The sequence below is a fragment of the Ylistrum balloti genome, unplaced genomic scaffold (assembly GCF_031769215.1).
Source record: "Ylistrum balloti isolate Yb309-2 unplaced genomic scaffold, AGI_CSIRO_Ybal_v1 Utg370812, whole genome shotgun sequence".
Lineage (NCBI taxonomy): Eukaryota > Metazoa > Mollusca > Bivalvia > Pectinida > Pectinidae > Ylistrum > Ylistrum balloti.
Window position 1 is genome coordinate 214,131 of NW_026782470.1, and position 19,496 is coordinate 233,626.

A 19,496-nucleotide genomic window follows, 5' to 3' on the forward strand; every position below is an offset into this window, starting at 1 on the left:
CGACTTTAGAAGAAGAAACCAGTTATAATACATAATGGATCTGGAAGAAGAAAACAATTTCACTGATGATGAGATCAGATATGAATTATCAAAACTAGGCTACAACAATGTGCCAGATCAAAGGCTGAAAGAGTTCAAGAAAGGTCTATATTTTGTTTAGATTAGTAGTCTTAGGACTAAATTTAAGTCTGTGTTGCACCCAAGCATCCATCCATTGATAATCCTTAAAACACAACTATTCTTGAAACTTGATAATGAAATATCCTCAAGTTCTCTGGATTGCAAGTTTCTGATGAAAATGGGAAAATATTTGTCGATAACTTTCATTGTGAACGATTTAAAAATAAACACAAAATACCGTAGCTCAACATTTTTATCCTATATTTGTTGTAGATCTTAAAGTGCTGATAAGACATGAGTACAGTAAAGAAAGTTCACAGAACAACAGCATGTCATCTCACCCTCCACCAGACACATCTACTTCAATCGGTGGTAAGCAAGACGATCAGTCATTCATCAGATCAAATGAAGAGTCAGTTGATATGTGTTTGTTTAATCTGATATTTGAAGTTGTGGATATATGAGTTTCTAGAAAAGGAAGTAGGTTTGTTTGTTGCTTATGTCATTTTTCAAGATACATTTTGTTGCATTACAGTATCTTCCATGATTATTTTGTTGAGTTACAGTATCTTCCATGACAGTTATTATGTTGAGTTAATGGTGTCTTCCATGATAGTTATTTTAAGATCATCTGATTGTCTGTATGTATGGCACTATATCTGTGTTTTGACCAGGTTTCCCACACAGCTATAATAGGAGTCCTTTAGAAGAATCACAACAGAGATCTACTACACAAGATTCCTGGAGGGTGAGTAGTCATCATAAATTAGTCCACTACTGGGAACCAGTGTCTGACTATCCAGCTGTCTGTCTTTCCACTATCCTAGTTAGACTTGTACATATCAAAAGTAGGTCACGCTTACTGACATATTGACCTTTGACCTATTTTGTTCGGCTTTATCGCAGACACTGTAGTCATTAAAACTTTATACTGTGGGAACATTTTGGTGTTTCATGTATCAAAGATAGAACATTCTGACCTTCATTTTGACCTTTGACCTACAGCAGAAGAAAGGTATGGCCGGACACTATCTCTTAACTTCTAGTCACTGAAGTAGAGGCAGTATAATCCAAATTAAAGATCAACTTATAGCTTCATCCAAATAAATGATGGAATAGGTGATCAAAATTAAAGTATGGTAATTTCAAAACCAAGTAAAAAAAAAACCCCAAAGAATGGTTATCATTACTTTGAATGAAAAGTGCACAGGAGATCCAAATGTAGTCACTAGAATTTCAGTTGAATGATCTAAGTATGTCATTGTTAAAGATATAGTGCCTGAGAAGTTGCTATTAGCTCATTAATGTTAATATTCTATGTGCACAATCTCTCTCCAGTCTAGTTATTGTATTACATTATAATGATAGAAAGCTTATTTTCTTCTGTTGTCCTAAATTTGAATACATGAATAACTCACAGATCAGGAGAGATGAAAGGCAGGGTTTAGATCTGGAATGCATTAGAGTAAGAGAGATGTTTTATTTTCTTGGAGAGGTTTCCAGTCAGCCAGGTTTGACGTTTTAGGTAGAGTATTGCCTGTAGGAATTTAAGTGATGTTAATGTTTTTCATGCACAGATACCAAATCACCAAGGCGGTAAGGAGAACAGGTATGACATTGGCATTGACCCTATTCTGAGGAAACCTCTTGGTCCAGCCCCTAAACAGATTGGTGGGAATTTTTCCATGTATGACTCAACAACAGACACGTCACAACACCAGCACAGAGATGATGTATCAGACACTGACACAGAGCGCAGAATGGTCAAACGTAAAGTATTAAGGTAATTGTAAACACTTTAGCTCAACATCTGGAGTCTTAGTTATTCCATTATCAATGACTGGCATCTTAACATAAAATTCATGTTCATCGACTGATGCAACAGAGTTCAGTGAATTACAAAGTACACTGTAGTTCATGTTTGAATTGTCATAGTGCTTATGTAAATCTCAAAGGACAAACTGGCTGATTATCATTTGATTCAGCTCAACAAAACTATGGGAATGCACTGAAAAATGTTGATCAGGGAGTAAGGTATCACTGTTCATTGTAAACTAAGCCAATTTTAAAACTATCAGATCATTAAATAGTATTTTTATAGAAGTCTATATCCATGAAATGAAAAAAAGAGGTTTTGTTTTTAGAAACTTGTGTTATAATGTAATCTCCAGGACTAAAATGTTGATGAGACTTTTTTTTCCCTGATATAGATGTGAAAGAATAAATATGTGATGCTTTCAGTAGTTATCATCTACTTGCTTCTTTTTCTTTGCAGGAAAAAAGATGATGGTTCTAAAGTGATAGATGAGTCCATGAGTGATATAGGTAAGTTTGAATTGTAATGTCAAACAATGAGTTATATATGTGATGTGTGTGTGTAATGTCAAACGAACATGTAATTCTGATATGTTTAAGTATACATGTTACATATGATCATATGCATTGTTTCAGGAAGTATACTTGACCTCGATGAGAGACTAAGGGATCTTGGCATTGACGATGAACGAACATCTCGAAGGCCTCAGTCCTCCAGAGAAGTGGTGAGTACTTGTTGTTTAAAAACTCATTAAATCCTGGTTTCATATTTTAGTTTGAAGACTTCTGGTTTCATTGTGTACTTGTGATATTGTTGCATATATCATTCCAAACAGTTTGCATAATTAAGGCATTTAAAGCATGTTGCTGTGATATTTTAATATTTTGATGATCAATTTTTCAGCCTCCCTACAGACTGGCACCGGATGACCAGCGCCCTGCCTCAGGTAAGACTCATACATTACTTAAGTGTCCTGCCTCAGCTGAGATATATAGCATCAGTGTTCTGCCTCGAGTAACATACATTACATCAAATGTGATATCCAATACGGTTGTGATTGTATACCTATCCCTTAAACTTCTAATACTTATTCAAACCAACATAGGGAATTTTCTTGCAGAGAATAGTTGATAGTAAAGTTTCAGATCAACTAAGACTCATCTGTATAAAATACTTCAGTCAGTTTGGACTTCCCTGTATAAAATGTTCATCAGTTTGGACTCCCCTGTATAAAATGTTCATCAGTTTAGACTCCCCTGTATAAAATGTTCATCAGTTTAGACTCCCCTGTATAAAATGTTCATCAGTTTGGACTTCCCTGTATAAAATGTTCATCAGTTTAGACTCCCCTGTATAAAATGTTCATCAGTTTAGACTCTACTGTATAAAATGTTCATCAGTTTAGACTCCCCTGTATAAAATACTTCAGCCAGTTTGGACTTCCCTGTATAAAATGTTCATCGCTTTAGACTCTACAGTTTAGACTCCCCTGTATAAAATGTTAGATCAGTTGAGAAACTCCTGTTTAATGTGTTAAGATCCCTTATGATTCCCTTGGATAACACTTGTTCCCTACATGCATCGTTAAAATTCTTCAGAGGTTACATTTCTTTTGTACACAACATTAATGATTATTGTTACTAAAAAGTGTTAAGATCAGCTTAGATACTCTTTTTAATTCAACAGTTATTCTAAGATCAGCAAAACATCCTCACACTAAGAATCTTCGTAAGTCGGATCCTGTGGCACGATTTCAGCAGTTCCAACAAAGTTGGTCACAGCAGAAGGCTCCAGGTGAAAAGGTCCACAAAAATCTGCGCTGGAACATCCGAGAACACATGCTGAATCAGGACCAAGTGTTAGAGAAGGTAAGCTGTGGTAGCAAAATACAGCATTTTGGTACAAGGTTCTGTTTCAGACTGGAGATAATTATATACTGATCAGGGTGCTGAAAGTATGTATAATGTATGGCAGATGGAACAGATTGTAATTTCATTTTGTACTTGATATTACCAGTAAAATAAAATAAGTCAAACATGCAATAAGATTTTTTTTTTTAAAGAAATTTCCTGAAAAAAAAATCAGAAGACAGATTGTATTGAAGGAAATAAAACAAAGACAGAAAGAAAAAAAATAGTCTTGTAAGTAGGAATCAATGTAAAGTGACTTAAATATATATTTTCCAGAAGTCGCAAAGAGTGTTCGTGCCCAACAAATATGTGGTACCAACAGACAAGAAGAGGCGAGATCTGAGATGGCAGATACGTATGGACATTGCTCAAGGGCAGATGCCACCTCATGGCTTTTATCATGAATACTGATGACTAATAAGTGTTTTATGTCTGCATTGCTCACCTTGTAAGTCTGATCTTGTGATCATACAGCTAGAAATATCCTGCTGTGGACTCAGACAAGTGACTGATCTTGTATCAGTATCAACCCGGCAGCTCTATCACTTGCTCAGTGTTTTCAAGTCTGACATCTGAGCATTACAATGTTGTTGTCCTTTGTGACATTGTTAGATGTGAGATGTTGGTCCTCTGTGACACCTTTGGGTGTGAAACATCAGTGTATTCTGAAGGGTAGTTAGATCTGAGCTGAACAACATTGACCTTGATGACATCTTTTAATGTGACACATCAGTGTATTCTGTAGGGCAGTTAGATCTGAGCTGAACATTTGTCCTCGATGACATATTTGGATGTGAAGTATCATTGCATTCTGTAGGGTAGTTAGATCTGAGCTGAACAACATTTGTCCTCGATGACATATTTGGATGTGAAGTATCAGTGTATTCTGTAGGGTAGTTAGACCCGAGCTGAACAACATTGTCCTTGGTGACTTTGTTGAATGCAAGCCTTTGGTGTTTTCTATCATCCTCTGTGATAATGTTGTTCATGTTGGTGTATTCTGCAGGACTAATCATGACTTTGCTGAAATACGCTAGGGTTTTATTGCAACAAAACTATAGAAATAATTCTACATTCTGTTTATTGACTTTGCTGAAATATGCTAGGGTTTTATTGCAACAAAACTATAGAAATAATTGTACAATCTGTATATTGCACAGATTTCATTGGTATGTTTGTGTTTATCTAAACTTTTTCATTATGACTGTATTAACCAGCAGTTTGTTCAGCAGTTGTAAGATGAAGAATTCTTTATTTGATAATATCTAACAAAACTTTTGTATAAATTTATAATGAATGCAAAATAATCTGGATTCTCAGCATCTACGTTTAAAGAAAGTGTTGGAATACGACACAGTAAAGTGTGTTAAAATGTTTGTTTTATAGTCATAGTGCTAACATTACAGAAAGGCACATCCATTAATACATTTGTCTCAAGATCTTCACACAAAAAGTTTTCTTGATGTAAAGAATACTGGTTATGTAAAGATCACATCAATTAATACGTTTGTCCCGAGATCTTCACAGCAAAAGTTTTCTTGACTTAAGGAATGCTGGTCATGTAAATATTTGTATTTTACTAGAAAGATTTTATTAATAGAAATCATGTTCGAAGGATTGGTTTACATTGAAAAGCTTTCATGTCTGTCTTCTGCTGCTTTTACTTGTGAATATAAACGTAATTTATTTGTAAAGTAACGTACCAAAAATATTCATGTATATATGTCTAATGAAAAATAAAACAACGTAGAAAGATTTCTGTTATTTGCTTTTATCAAAACTGTTATTTGAAGCACTGATGACAAGTGTTGATACATCTCATTTTCTTATCTGACCATTAGAGTTTGAATACATATACATCTCCTAGAAGCTCATGGCTCCTTTACTGAGTATACATACTATGGGGTAATTACTAATCCATTTGCATCTATACAACCTTACTATTTACACTGGTGAACCTCTGTGTGGGCATGTGTACTGAGGAGTAATTATCAATCCGTTTACGTCTATACAACTTTACTATCATCACTGGGGAACATGTGTGAGTATACATACTCAAGGGTACTTACTAATCTATTTACATCTACACAACTTTACTATCATCACTGGTGAACCTCTGTGTGAGGTAATTACTAATCTATTTACATCTACACAACTTTACTATTATCACTGGTGAACCTCTGTGTGGGCATGTGTACTGAGGACTAATTGTCAATCCGTTTACTTCTATACAACCTTATTATCATCACTGGTGAACCTCTGTGTGGGCATGTGTATTGAGGAGTAATCCTGAACCTGTTTACATCTATACAACTTTACTATCATCACTGAGGAACACCTGTGTGAGTATATGTATCGAGGATTGATAACTGATGTTTTATGAGTAAACACATTGACTATTTACATGGGTTATCATCTGTTTGAGTTATGTACAGTGAGGTAATAACTAATCGATTTACATCTAAACCTTGGTACGGGCATGTGTACCGAGGCATAATCACTAAACCATTTACTTCTGCACCTTGGTACGGGCATGTGTACCGAGGGTTAATTACTAATTCATTTACTTCTGCACCTTGGTACGGGCATGTGTACCGAGGGTTAATTACTAATTCATTTACTTCTGCACCTTGGTACGGGCATGTGTACCGAGGGTTAATTACTAATTCATTTACTTCTGCACCTTGGTACGGGCATGTGTACCGAGGCATAATCACTAAACCATTTACTACTGAACTTCTGTGTGGGCATGTGAAAAGAGGGTTAATTACTAATTCATTTACTTCTGCACCTTGGTGTGGGCATGTGTATCGAGGGGCAATTACCGATCCGTTTACGTCGAAACAACTTTATTATCACTGATGAACATTGGTGTAAGTATATGTACCTTGGGGTTATTACTAATCCATATCAAAAACGGCAAACATCTGTGAGAATGTGTTCTGAGAGGTAATTACTTATCCTTTTTAATCTCTACAACTTGACTATTATCACAGGTGAGCGTCTGTGTGGATATAGGTATGTACCATGTCGTTAACATTAATTTTAATGGGTAAACATCTGTATGAGTAAATGGAGCTTGAGGTAATAACTAATCAATTTACATCCATACAACTTGACTATTATCACTGGTGAGTGTCTGTGTGAGTTAATGTACTGTGAGGTAAGCACTTATCTTTCTAAATCTCACAACTCGATTATGATCACAGGTGAGCGTCTGTGGGAGTTTATGTACTGTGGGATAGGTACTTATCTTTTTACATTTCACAACTTGACTATTAACAGCAAACAACATATGGTAGTTTTTAGGTTTTTAATATTCGATCCATTCACTACAGTCTTATATCACACAACATGTCCACAACTTTTCACCATTCTTGGTAACGCGTTGAAAAACTGTATTTCTTTGGTGGTGCAGTCTTGTGCATTTGATATAAAAGTTTCTTTTCAATTTTTTCAACAGCTGCTAGCGTCAAAACCAGAGTTTCGTGTTTCAACATACTGAATACATTCAAACCTGAAAGACAATGTAAGAGCAGAATGTTTACAGATGGCACCTAACACTCATGTCATCATTTCTAATTTTGAAAATAATTGAACAATAAAATTCTGACTTGGAGCCATAAACCAGTTGGTAAGGTGTTTCAGTGTACAAAATAAGAGGTCAACCAGAAAATGATCAAAGTCCTTGTCAGTTCTCATAAGCAACAAATTTGTACTTTGCTTTGGATTCTTCATCATTGTGAGGCAAAACCCAAAAATTTGGATTTAGAATATGATTCTGGAATGACATCAGTGTAAGCAGCCTATAACCCAACAATTAAACAGAACTTTATATCTAAAAAATGTAAATATAATTTCACCATACACAGGTGTAGCTTATTGGAACTATCATCATTGTTCATGTTTTCATCATCTTTGGAATTATGAGACCTTCTGTTATTTAGTAACTTACCATAAACTGGCATTAAGTTGAACTCGGGTATCTTATCTAAAGCGAGCGAGATGTTTTCTGGCATGATATCAGTGCTGAAAGATCAGAAGAATAAAGCCTTACGACATGTTACAATGTATAGCAATCAGTTCTTGTACTTTTGATGGTATGTGTGACTTGTCTTTGTCGTAATCTTCCATTAACAAACAAATAATTAATGATAGATTGAATCAGATTTTCGTTTATCAGGATAAATATAATTCCCTCTCCATCCCAATGAAATGCTTTCTCCTCAGTGTTTGCACCAACTCAATGAAATGCTTTCTCCTCAGTGTTTGCACCAACTCAATGAAATGCTTTCTCCTCAGTGTTTGGATCATCCCAGTGGAATGCTTTTTACTCAGTGTTTGTACAATGACATTGAAATGCTTTGCATCGCGGTGATTGAACCATCCCAGAGTAATGTTTTCTCCTCAGTGTTTGGAACATCCCAGAGAAATGATTTCTCCTCAGTGTTTGGAACATCTCAGAGAAATGTTTTCTCCTCAGTGTTTGGAACCTCCCATTAAATGCTTTCTTCTCATTGTTAAGACCATCCCAATGAAATACTTTCCTCTCATTGTTTGGACAATTCTAATGAAATGTTTTCCCTCAAGTGTTTGGATCATCCCAGTCAAATACTTCCCCTTCAGTGTTTGTACAATGCCAATAAAATGCTTTGCCCATCAGAGACTGAACCGTCCCAGTGAAGTGCTTTCCATTTGGTACAAGTCCTTCATTCTGTTGCAATTAATATTTTTTGGTGAAAATTTTGCCTTTAAATGAAGGTAATGTCTGCACATGTGGGTGTTACCTGTCGCCCTTTTCATTTTTCTGGTCAGTCTCAAAATGAAATTGGTAGAACTAGAGACCAAGGGGGAACCTACATATGAAATTTAGGAGAGATCCATAGAGTACTTTTTAAGGAATAGTGATAACAAAAATTGTTTACAGGCAGATGACAGACCATGGACGTAGGGCAATTTGAATTGACCACCATCATCAAAAAATAAATTATAAATCCCAAAATTTTAAGTTGGCAATGCACAGCTAGGACCAAAGAATACCTATATATCAGAGAATTACTTCTCAAGAAACTATAAACTTTTACTGTCAAAATCTAAAGCTGTTGCCTGTCTGCTCATTTGTTTTTCTGATCACTCCAAAAATCAGACAATGCATAACTTTGAACCCAGAGGAGTATATAAATGAAATTTGAGAAGATATTGATATTTTTGTCTTTAGAAATATGGTAAACAAGAATTGCTTAAAATTGCTTAAGGAAAGAGAGACGCATAGACAAAGGAGATTATGACAGCCCATCATCATCACACCATGTGATAATGGAGGCTAGAAAGACAGGAAAAATCTCAGGATTAAAATCCTATTACAATGACATTGACTCATATATAGAAATATAGTTACTTACTCATCCACAAAAAGACAGGAAAACCCCCAGAATCTTGTGTCCATTAAATCCTTGAGATACTACAAATAAATATCAATACATAGTTAACTGTACACAATTAACAATAAAACACCAAAACTATGTGGTGCAAAATATCAAACGGACTGAGATATTCATCCTTACTGCATAAAGGACCTCTATTCACTAGCTGAATCTATTGAGAATAATCACAATAAAATGTGAGAGAAACAATCCAACCATACAACAAAAGGGTTTTGGATGTGATTTTTCATAATCCAAATAGCACTACCACATATGTCCCGACACCTATTTTTATGCCGGACACTTTTCATGTTTCTGTGTTTTCACAATACCCTTGATTTACAGTGAGATATTCTACTTTCATAAAAAGCTATAAATTATTTGAATAAAATGTCCACATTTAAGGGTTGTGAGTCGGCGATATCCAATTATACATGTACATAAATCTCTGGATACATGATTGTGGTTCGAACAGCTGTCAATTTCGTCTAGTCAATTTCTGAGTTCAAAACTGTTTTGTAAAAGAGGTATTTACACATGATTACACATACAGTAAGTAGTTCCATACAATGTGGTGTACATGTGTTAATTTGTAATGTAAACAAGGGAATTATACAGATATCCAGGACTAAATGATAAAAGTTATTAATCTCCGAGTTCAATCCAGGACTTAAAGATAAGATGATATGAATCTGAAGTCCAGAGTTTGATGTTTATACGTACAAAAAGAAATCAGAGTACAAAAAAGAATTGTAAATACTTAATATATAGGTATGAAAGTATATCCAAAACTGGGTGAACTGGTTGGTTAATATATATATATTTATACATATTCATTACAATATTTGTGGTAAATGTATGTGTGTGTAGATCATTAGGACAAGCTGTTTTACGTGTCAAAAGCCAGGACCCCGAACATGTTACCTTTTGCATATTTTTTATGATTAAAGCAGGTTCATAAAAGACAAGCAAACCATTAAACACCTGTAAATTACACACATGAAAACTAAAGCATAACACAAGTTATAATCTTCATTTCTGTTTCACTGTTGTCTGGACTGGTTCATTTGGAGAAATCGGTCAAGTAAAAATCAGCCCTTTGCCACAATTTCAATTGACCACAGTCCACGAAAAAATGATGTCATTAAGTGTTCAAAATGAACAAATTGATATTTTCTATATATGAAGGTACCACTGACCTTGGCCTCTTAAAACACAACAATGTCCAAGGTATACTCGTACTTGATTATTGCATACCTTTTAACCAATGCTATGTTTTTAAATTGAATCAGTTGATTTTCTAAATAAAGCAATGGTGAACTTAGCCTTAACCTTGGGTCCCAGAAACGCAACTGTGTCCATAGTTTAATCATAATTCACCTTTGTGTAAAGTTTGACCAAAAACTGTCAAAAAGAAGTTGCTATGTGCTTGCATTGATTGGGACAGGACAGCACAGGACAGGGTGAACATGCCGTTGATATAGAACCCCATTTTATGGCAGGGCATAAGGTCACAGATTCCAATGAGGCTTTGTATCCGATCTTTGTGTAATGAAGTAAAATAAATTATAAGTATCTGCAGACTGAACATTTATATATATAGCTACTAGGTGAAGATATATTCTTATTTTACTCAATACCTTTAATCATCTCTATCAATATCTAAAGATAGCAAAATTCCTTTGTAAGATCTCTAACTTCCTCAAAACATGTCCGTATGGTCCACTTTTGGGTAATTAGTATTTGATGTACCAAATTATGTAAGCAGCAACAAAAGGTTACCTCTGGGTCATCATCTGGTATTTCCAAGGAGTCAACAATGTGGAGATCATCCTGAGCATACTTAACAGAGAGAGCCACTCGAAGGCCCAAAGCTCTGTAGCTGGCTGGCAGCATGTAGAAATGGCTTTTAGGACCCCTGGGACCATTTATTATTCCACCTGTAAAACAGAACAGAACACACACAAATTTATTTCATCACGCCCACTTCATAAATAACATTAAACTGATCATTAAATACCAATCTTTCAAATTTACTTGCAGTATCAATCAAATATACACATTATCACAACAGTGTACACCTTTGCAATATCATACTTTATAATAAAACTGTTGTTAACAATTTTGTTCATTTCTCTCCTTGAAGAAGATATTTTATTTATTTTCTATCTGCCTACATCAATGAAGTTCTACATCCATATGTCCTACAGAAAGTGTATTGTGTGTCACTGCACAGATCCTTTTAAAATAATTGTACTCTATTGCCCTTTTTTTACTTAAACAATGCAAAACACACCAATCAATTCTTAATACTGATCATTTCTTGATACCAAATGAAATGGTGCTGTATGGCATGGTGTCCTCTAGTGGTTCCACCTTGAATTCAGCACAGTAAATATAGATGGCAAAATGTGTGAAGTTGATCAAAAATCTCTGAGGGAAGGAAGCCATTATAGTGTTGACAAGTGTTTTTATGACATTGAATTCTGGAAAATGTATTCCTTTGAAAACCTTTTAAGTGATAAACCAATGAACACCTACCCCCTTTCCAAATCGGAGAGCGTGTACTGCCATGCCTTGCTTTTCCAGTACGTTTCTGTTTCCATGGCTTATAGCTACCACCTCTCACTTCTGCTCTTGTTTTGGTATGTGCATAATCCTGTGGTATAAAGTATTAGATTATCTTATACATCAAAGCAATCATTCATAAATTCAATTTTTTTTCTCTGTTATGAAATGGACCATTGGCAGTATGACAGGACCACATCCTATAATGTTGACCTTGTGATAACATAATTACAACTGGGCCCATATTCATTAAACCGTTCCCATGCTCAAGATCAAGAACTTTGTCAGGCTTCAATCCAGCAATCCACCTGCCAAATACCATCATATTTAGTCTGTTGCTTAATGGGAAAATATGACACTGGAAGGACAGACAAGACGAGAGACAACAAAAGGACGACAGAAGCCACAACACAGCATATGCTCACTTGGCATTCAGCCAGGTGAGCTAAAATGCTTAAGACCACTAGCAATCCCTTTTTTGTAATATCAATTGACAGGATGAAGATTATCAAATGCTCGATTATTTCAAATCTTGAATAAGAAACTTGAGGATTGCCATATCATAGCTAAAGATTTTTGTTGCTTGGAATTCAACACAACCAAGCAAAGTATCTTTCTGTACTAAATATGGGCACATTTGCATCACAATAAGAGTAATACACATCAAAACTTACAATGAATCTATATAATCTCTGCCATTTTACATTCTGTTGGAGGACATCTAGTCTGGAAAGGAAATACAAAATGGTTATGACTATCATTTATTACTTAAAGTCCCAATTAGACTGACTTCAATTCTTTAGAATAAAAACAATTTATTGGTCCTATTTCATTTTAAACCAGCTGTAAAACTTGAACAGTCATCCTGAAGATACAGTACACTATACTAACTTAAGGAATACTGCCACATAACATGATTCTGTCCCAAGAATGATTTCAACATATGACATGATACTGACCTAGGGTAAGTCCCAAATATTTCTGGGTGTAAATCTACCATTCCATACTTCTGATCCTCAAGAGTGGACAGCGTCTCAACCCATGCCTGTTTGGGAGGCAAATATCTGTTGGGGAATTCAATCTTTCTCGATGTGATGAGAGGTAGTTTGGGTTTAACAAGTCTTCCATCAGTATCTGAGAAGGAATACACAGATTTCACTAACAATACACATCAACCATTCAATAAAACACATCAGCTATTTAGTAATAAAAATATCTCAACCATTCAGTAACAACTTGTCAGCGATTCAGTAACAACACATATCAACTATTCAGTAGCAACTTGTCAGCGATTCAGTAACAACACATATCAACTATTCAGTGGCAACTTGTCAGCGATTCAGTAACAACACATATCAACTATTCAGTAGCAACTTGTCAGCGATTCAGTAACAACACATATCAACTATTCAGTAGCAACTTGTCAGCGATTCAGTAACAACACATATCAACCATTCAGTACACTGTAACAACATATTTTCTATGAATGCATTTCCATTTTACAAATTTTTGTTTAAACTTGAAAGAACCCTCAAGTTTGTTTGTCACTAGGTTAACAACTTAGATCATGGTGAGGTGGGGGTCTTTTTTTAACAGCTGGTCAACTACCTCACTTCATTAAAAGGAGAGACATACCACATGCTATCCAGAGACATGGGTAAAATTGTCTTGACCAAGGACACATTTGTGCAAACACATAACGGTTGTAATCTCAGCTTCCTGAGATACATAACAACCCCAGTAGGGGTAGAACCATACACCTCAAACCTTAACGAGAGATAAACAAACTTCCTCAAGTAGGGATTGAACCACACACCTTAGATATTCAGCCGAGACAAAAAATTGACATGAGTTTGGATTGTAAAACACCTCTCAGATCCTTACAAGAGATATAAAAACCACCCCAAGTAGAGAATGAACCACACACCTCAGATCTTCACCAGAGATACATAAACCGCCCCAAGTCAGGAATGAACTGCACACCTCAAATCTTCAGCTGAGATACACCAACTGCCCCAATAAGCATTAAACCACACATCTAAGTTCTTCACAAGAGATACACAAACTTCCCCAAGTTGGTCATGAACCACACACCTCAGATCTTTAGCTGAGAAACACGAACACCCTCAAGTAGGGATTGAAACACACACCTTAAATCTTCACATGAGGTACACAAACTGACCCAGTAGGGATCCAACCACACACCTCAGATCTTCACTAGAGGTACACAAACCGCCCCCAATAGGGATTGAACCAGACCTCAGATTCTCAGCTGAGAAACACAAATGCCCCTAGTAGGAATTAAACCACACATCTCTGATCTTTAGTTGTAATTGCAAAGTCAGATTGACGCTCTAGATCTACAAATTGAAATGTAACATCAATGCTGATGTAAAGGAACCACTGAATTGTTTCTTTTTTTAATTTAATGGATTATATTCAAATGATTAATACAAAATGTTATTGTAGTCTCCCTTAATTAAGTATATATCTTAAGGTTGTATATATTTTATGGCCTGATATTCAGGAAAAAGACAGATTAATGTATATTTATACCTTTGTGCACCAAGTCTGAGCTCTCCCATCCCAAATCCATATCAATATGATCTGTGGTTGTGGAGTATAATGCCTTCAAAACAGAAACAAATCAATTATAATTAATGATGACATAATTAACCTCATATCACTGGAATGTTTTTATGCTGAAATAAAAGAATATACACTGTTCATGTTTGTGCTGTTTTAAGATGTCAATATCACAGAGAGATGATATCAACAATAATCACTCTAGATCCCGAGCATTGTTATACATCCCTATATATTATGGGGGGGGGGGGGATATTAACTACTGCAAAGACATAACAAGGAAACTAAGTTCCTGACGGTGGGGCCAGACCCCTGGGTAAATTATTACATTATCTCTTTATGCCAAGCAATGCTTCATATGGTTATGGAGTGGGGATCTCAACTTTTCAAATATAAAACCCATTTTCCTTATTGAGCCTCCCTACCCCACTCTCCTGATTTATAAACAAGAGGCCCAAGCCTAGTGGCCTACTGTATATCACTCACCTGGCTAATTTAGGTATTGGACAATTTCCTTGTATGGAAAAAAGATTTCAAAAAATCTTATATTTCCCCAATTAGGCCCATTCCCTCCCATCCAAAGGGGACTGGATGCATTAATCATACAGAACTGATTACCATTCGCCTTCACCCAAGAATACTTCAGACCAATTTTTGGCCAAATCCAATCATTTCTACAGAAGGAATAGGATCTTTAAGAATTTTCTCTATTATCCCTATCAGGCCCCAGGAGTTTGAGACCTACCATTTATACAATATTGAATTCCCTTCATCCAACAATGCTTCAGACCGACCTCTCAGGCCTGTGGAGGCTGAAACAAACCATTTATAAAAAAAAAAAACACTTCCCCTAAGGATGCTTCAGACAAAATTTGGTCAAAATCTGTTTAGTCGTTCATGACTATTAGCAATTTATAGAAAAAGTTGACAGACTATGGACACTGCAGTCTACCAATAGCTCACTTGGCCATATACATAACCAATTCATTCACTGGATAAGCACAGAAACCTGACCTTTGTCATGCGAAACTGTGAATTAATAGCTATTCTGCAACTAGCTTTCCAGGAATCATGATTTTTCAAAAGCAAACAAGGATAAAAATCTGAAACAGTATGATCAAAGCGACATCATAAACACAAATTTATATCACAAATCATCATTATCATAAATGCACACCATTCATGATGTAGACTCACCTAACCAGTGCTCAAACACAAAGCATTGTTATTTGGCTGTTTTAATCTGAATACTTGTCAATTTTTTCAATTGTTGCTGTGTAAACTTAGAAAAGACTTGTGATGAACATTTTCAGCAATATTAGAATGATATACACTAGTTGTTGAATAATCAGCAGTTGTTCAAACAATGCCACTGTAATGGCAGATATTGACCTATGCTTGAACACCTTATTTAAACTTCAAATATTTACAATGTTGTTCCAAAGAACATTCATACATCCCATGCAAAAAAACCTATTTTCTAAATGAATAAAGTAAGTCTTTTTTTTTTAATTTTTTGCATTAATTGGTGCCAGAAATCACAGATCAAAATATGTGTCTATTGGGGAAAGTGTAGTGTGGAGCAATATTGTGGTATGTACTGCATTTTTTAAATAACATCAAATTCACATTTGAAGCAATACTGTTCTTTTGAATAAAATGTTTCAATTTGAGCAATTAAAACAAGGCAATAAATGAAGTATGCAAAATATCAAGGAACTGACGTTTATTTTGGGGGGGGGGGGGGACGGGGTGAAAGTCGTTTTTTTTTTATTTTGTTTTTCAAGATTTTACAAAGGTATGCAACACACGATATATACTAGACTCACATACACATACACACCCTGGCACACATCACACTACACCCATGTACACTCACTCAAAACATGCACTCATTATTTCCTACTCTTTCCTCTTTGCTGACATTACATACAATGTACTACTGTGTTTCATTCACACGCCCCAATAATAATACAAACTCAATGACTGCTGTCATCATCATCATCATCATCATCATCACCATCGTCATCATCATCACATAGTTATCATCATGATCATTGTATCATCATCACTTCATTATCATGATCATCACCATATCGTCATCATCATCATCATCACTATCATATCATCATCAGCAGTAACACATATTCAGCATTGTAATCATCATATCATCATCACCACTTCATCATCAACCTTTCATCCTCATTATCACATCATACACTGATCAACAACAGAGCTGTTTATTATTATTAGTGTTTTGCCTCATCATCATCTATTCACACCTAATCCCCAAACTTTATTCAAAATTATATGTTTTCAATAGTGTAATCCCAAACCAGAAGTGCAAGCATGGATTGGGAGTAGCGAGATACGCCCCACATAACAGCCTTTCCATGTTGCAACTTCTGCTTGTTTGATACAAAGTGTAATTCACGTTAAAAAAAAACATGAAAAAATAATTGAGGTGTGAATAGCTGGTGATGATTCTTTGTTATCTGCCCTTGTTGTCAAAGATTACACAGAGCATAGTACAGCCAGACTAAATGATAGCATAGAGGAAATATCAATAATTAACATTATACATAGATTGCTCTCTCTCACTGAATCATTCTCTACAATTAAAGAAACAGACAAAGCGATGAAAACAGAAATAGGAAGATAGGGGATGGGGAGGGGGGAATGACATAAGAAGTCCATGGGATGTTGAAACAAATTTTTAGCTCAAGACAGTGAAACAAAGATATGACAGCACTGTCAAGGATAAAAAGTATTATAATTATTTAAATATTCAATTGGATAAGATTTTCCCATTTTTTCCAATCATTTGTGAAATTTTGTTTGTAAGACGTGTTTTTGCTATTTGAAATATATTTTTGAACAGAATAGTGATTTTGTATAATCTTTACAATGGCGTTGATATTGAGAGTAGCATGGAGGCATCTTGTTTTATATATATAATGTTTAATCATAAGAATTACTTCATTGTCAACTCTAAAGCTAGGGCTATTGTTCCTTTTAATTCCAAGTATAAAAGACCTTTTGTTGACTGAGAATGGTATTAATAAAGAATCTGTTAGTGTTTCAAATGATTGTAAAAAGTTTTGCACTTCCTGACATTCCCAAAGGAGATGAGTGATCGATTCTCTTTCTGAGTTGCATAGATTACAAAGTGGACTGGACACAAGTTTTGCCTTAAAAAACCTACTATTAGTTGTCAGAATGTGATGAGAGATCCTATACTGGAGCCATTGAAGTTTGGTGTTTTTTGTAATTTGAAATGGCATTTTGTAGAAAATTTCCCAATCACTATTTGTTCAATCAAACTGCTCTCCCCATTTAGCTTTACCAGTTGGCTCTGTCCGAGTTGTATTTAAAATATTATAAAATATTTTTGAACCTTTTAAATGCTCGAAAAACATCTTTATATAAAATGGTATTACAGGCCGTTGAGAGTCATTCTTCACAGGTGGATTATCTCTTAGGAATTTTTTAACTGCAGAAATGATACCTTGATAGTTCAAAAAGTTAGTTGTCACATTGTATATTCTCTGAAAGTCTTGAAAACTAAGAAAATTATTAGTATTACCAGCTTCTAGTAAGTCTGCTATTGTTCTTATCCCTTTTCTATACCATTGCCATTTGGTACCTGGTTGTTTCGGTACTTCAAAAATAAGTTATTTCGGTACTTTAAAAATAAGAAATATTTCTCCTTTCTTTACTGATAAACTGTTAAATCGAAATGACACTCCAGCTGCGTAAACCGTTTTGCAATTATGGAAAGGACTGGGTGCCAAAATGACTAGAATTCGTTTATTTTGACAGATTACTATGGTAGTTAAAAGAGTTTCTCTTAATATAGGTAGAAAAGTGTTCATACACTCCAAAGTTACCATGAGCCATGTGTGGACAAATCAGTTGTTTTGTGGAATGAAAACAGAAAATATAACAAGTGTTCGAGCACCGGTTATGTTAGTTAACAAAAACTGATGTCTACATAACGTGTTATGTTAGAGTTTTCGTTAAGCTTGTAATTCTTACACATGGTCTTATCCTTTGATGAATTCCGCTTGCTCTGACGATTTGACATAAACATTTCACGCATGACGACAAATTTGACGATCTTAAAGCCATCATGCTTGCAAATTAACTTCTTGACACAAAAAATTAGTCGGTTGCATACGGCTTTGCGTATCGGTACTTCCGAAGGTCACCGATTCTACCTCCGTTGACCCATGCTTTTTTTCTACGAAACAGCGTGAGAAACATTTTTATCTGTAAATATTAAGATGTTTTACAAATCATTATCTGTTCATGATCACAGTAAAAGATATACATCAACAAAAAACGTAGTCCTGAATAGTATTGAAAACGGCTATGTCAATTTTATTGAAATAATCTAAAAAAAAATATCGAATATACAGGTATAGCAGATTGGTTATGGAAAATACATCATTACATGTATATATATTTATAAACTATATAACAATTACATTAACAGTAGAGAGATGAAATTTGTGTAAAAAAAAATTCCTCTGATTTCTGACATTGATTGTCATGGTTACCTACTGAAAAAATGCTAAAAATACTGCTAATTCCAACCCAACACTACAACTTTCTAGGAGAAATTTAATTCTAAACACCTATCTTACAATCAACAACACTGTCATGGTAACAAAGTACTTACATTTCAGCAAATTCCAACTCGGAAATTCTTCATAACATGACCACATGTGAACACTATGAAAATTTCACTTCCTGTAAAGCTAGTTTTTGGTGCGTAGACACAGATTCGAGACTGCCCAAATAGTAATCTCCAACACAAAGCTAAAATATTATCCTGAAAAAAATGAAACCCCACATTGTCCACTTTCACATGACAGGACCAATTTTAGCAAGGATTTTTTTTCATTTTTAATTAAAACCTTTATAATGGGGTAATCTAATGAGCAAAAAAATCACCCATGGCCACATCGAGAAACTGTGTACATGACATCGATTGGACAAAGTGGAAGTATTTCATCCAATCAAATAAGGTGTTACTGTTTCGTGCCCGGCAGATTTGGAAGGTGCAAG

The 19,496-nt window shown here is 35.1% G+C and overlaps 2 protein-coding genes across 2 annotated transcripts; one reads left to right on the plus strand and one right to left on the minus strand.

The window, feature by feature from the left end:
* On the plus strand, window positions 1-5,601 carry LOC132558695 (centriolar and ciliogenesis-associated protein HYLS1-like). The gene is made up of 9 exons (XM_060223290.1): window positions 1-143; window positions 394-492; window positions 795-868; window positions 1,698-1,903; window positions 2,396-2,445; window positions 2,572-2,660; window positions 2,840-2,882; window positions 3,623-3,804; window positions 4,123-5,601. Exons 1-9 carry the CDS (start codon window positions 35-37, stop codon window positions 4,255-4,257), a joined length of 987 nt encoding a protein of 328 aa, XP_060079273.1. The 5' UTR covers window positions 1-34; the 3' UTR covers window positions 4,258-5,601.
* A 1,541-nt stretch (window positions 5,602-7,142) lies between these two features.
* Window positions 7,143-18,649, minus strand: LOC132558694 (large ribosomal subunit protein uL4m-like). The gene is made up of 9 exons (XM_060223289.1): window positions 18,462-18,649; window positions 14,394-14,466; window positions 12,797-12,971; window positions 12,512-12,563; window positions 11,811-11,928; window positions 11,052-11,209; window positions 9,249-9,307; window positions 7,802-7,875; window positions 7,143-7,363 (listed from the first exon to the last, which is right to left on the minus strand). Exons 1-9 carry the CDS (start codon window positions 18,555-18,557, stop codon window positions 7,215-7,217), a joined length of 954 nt encoding a protein of 317 aa, XP_060079272.1. The 5' UTR covers window positions 18,558-18,649; the 3' UTR covers window positions 7,143-7,214.
* Window positions 18,650-19,496: the final 847 nt, after the last annotated feature.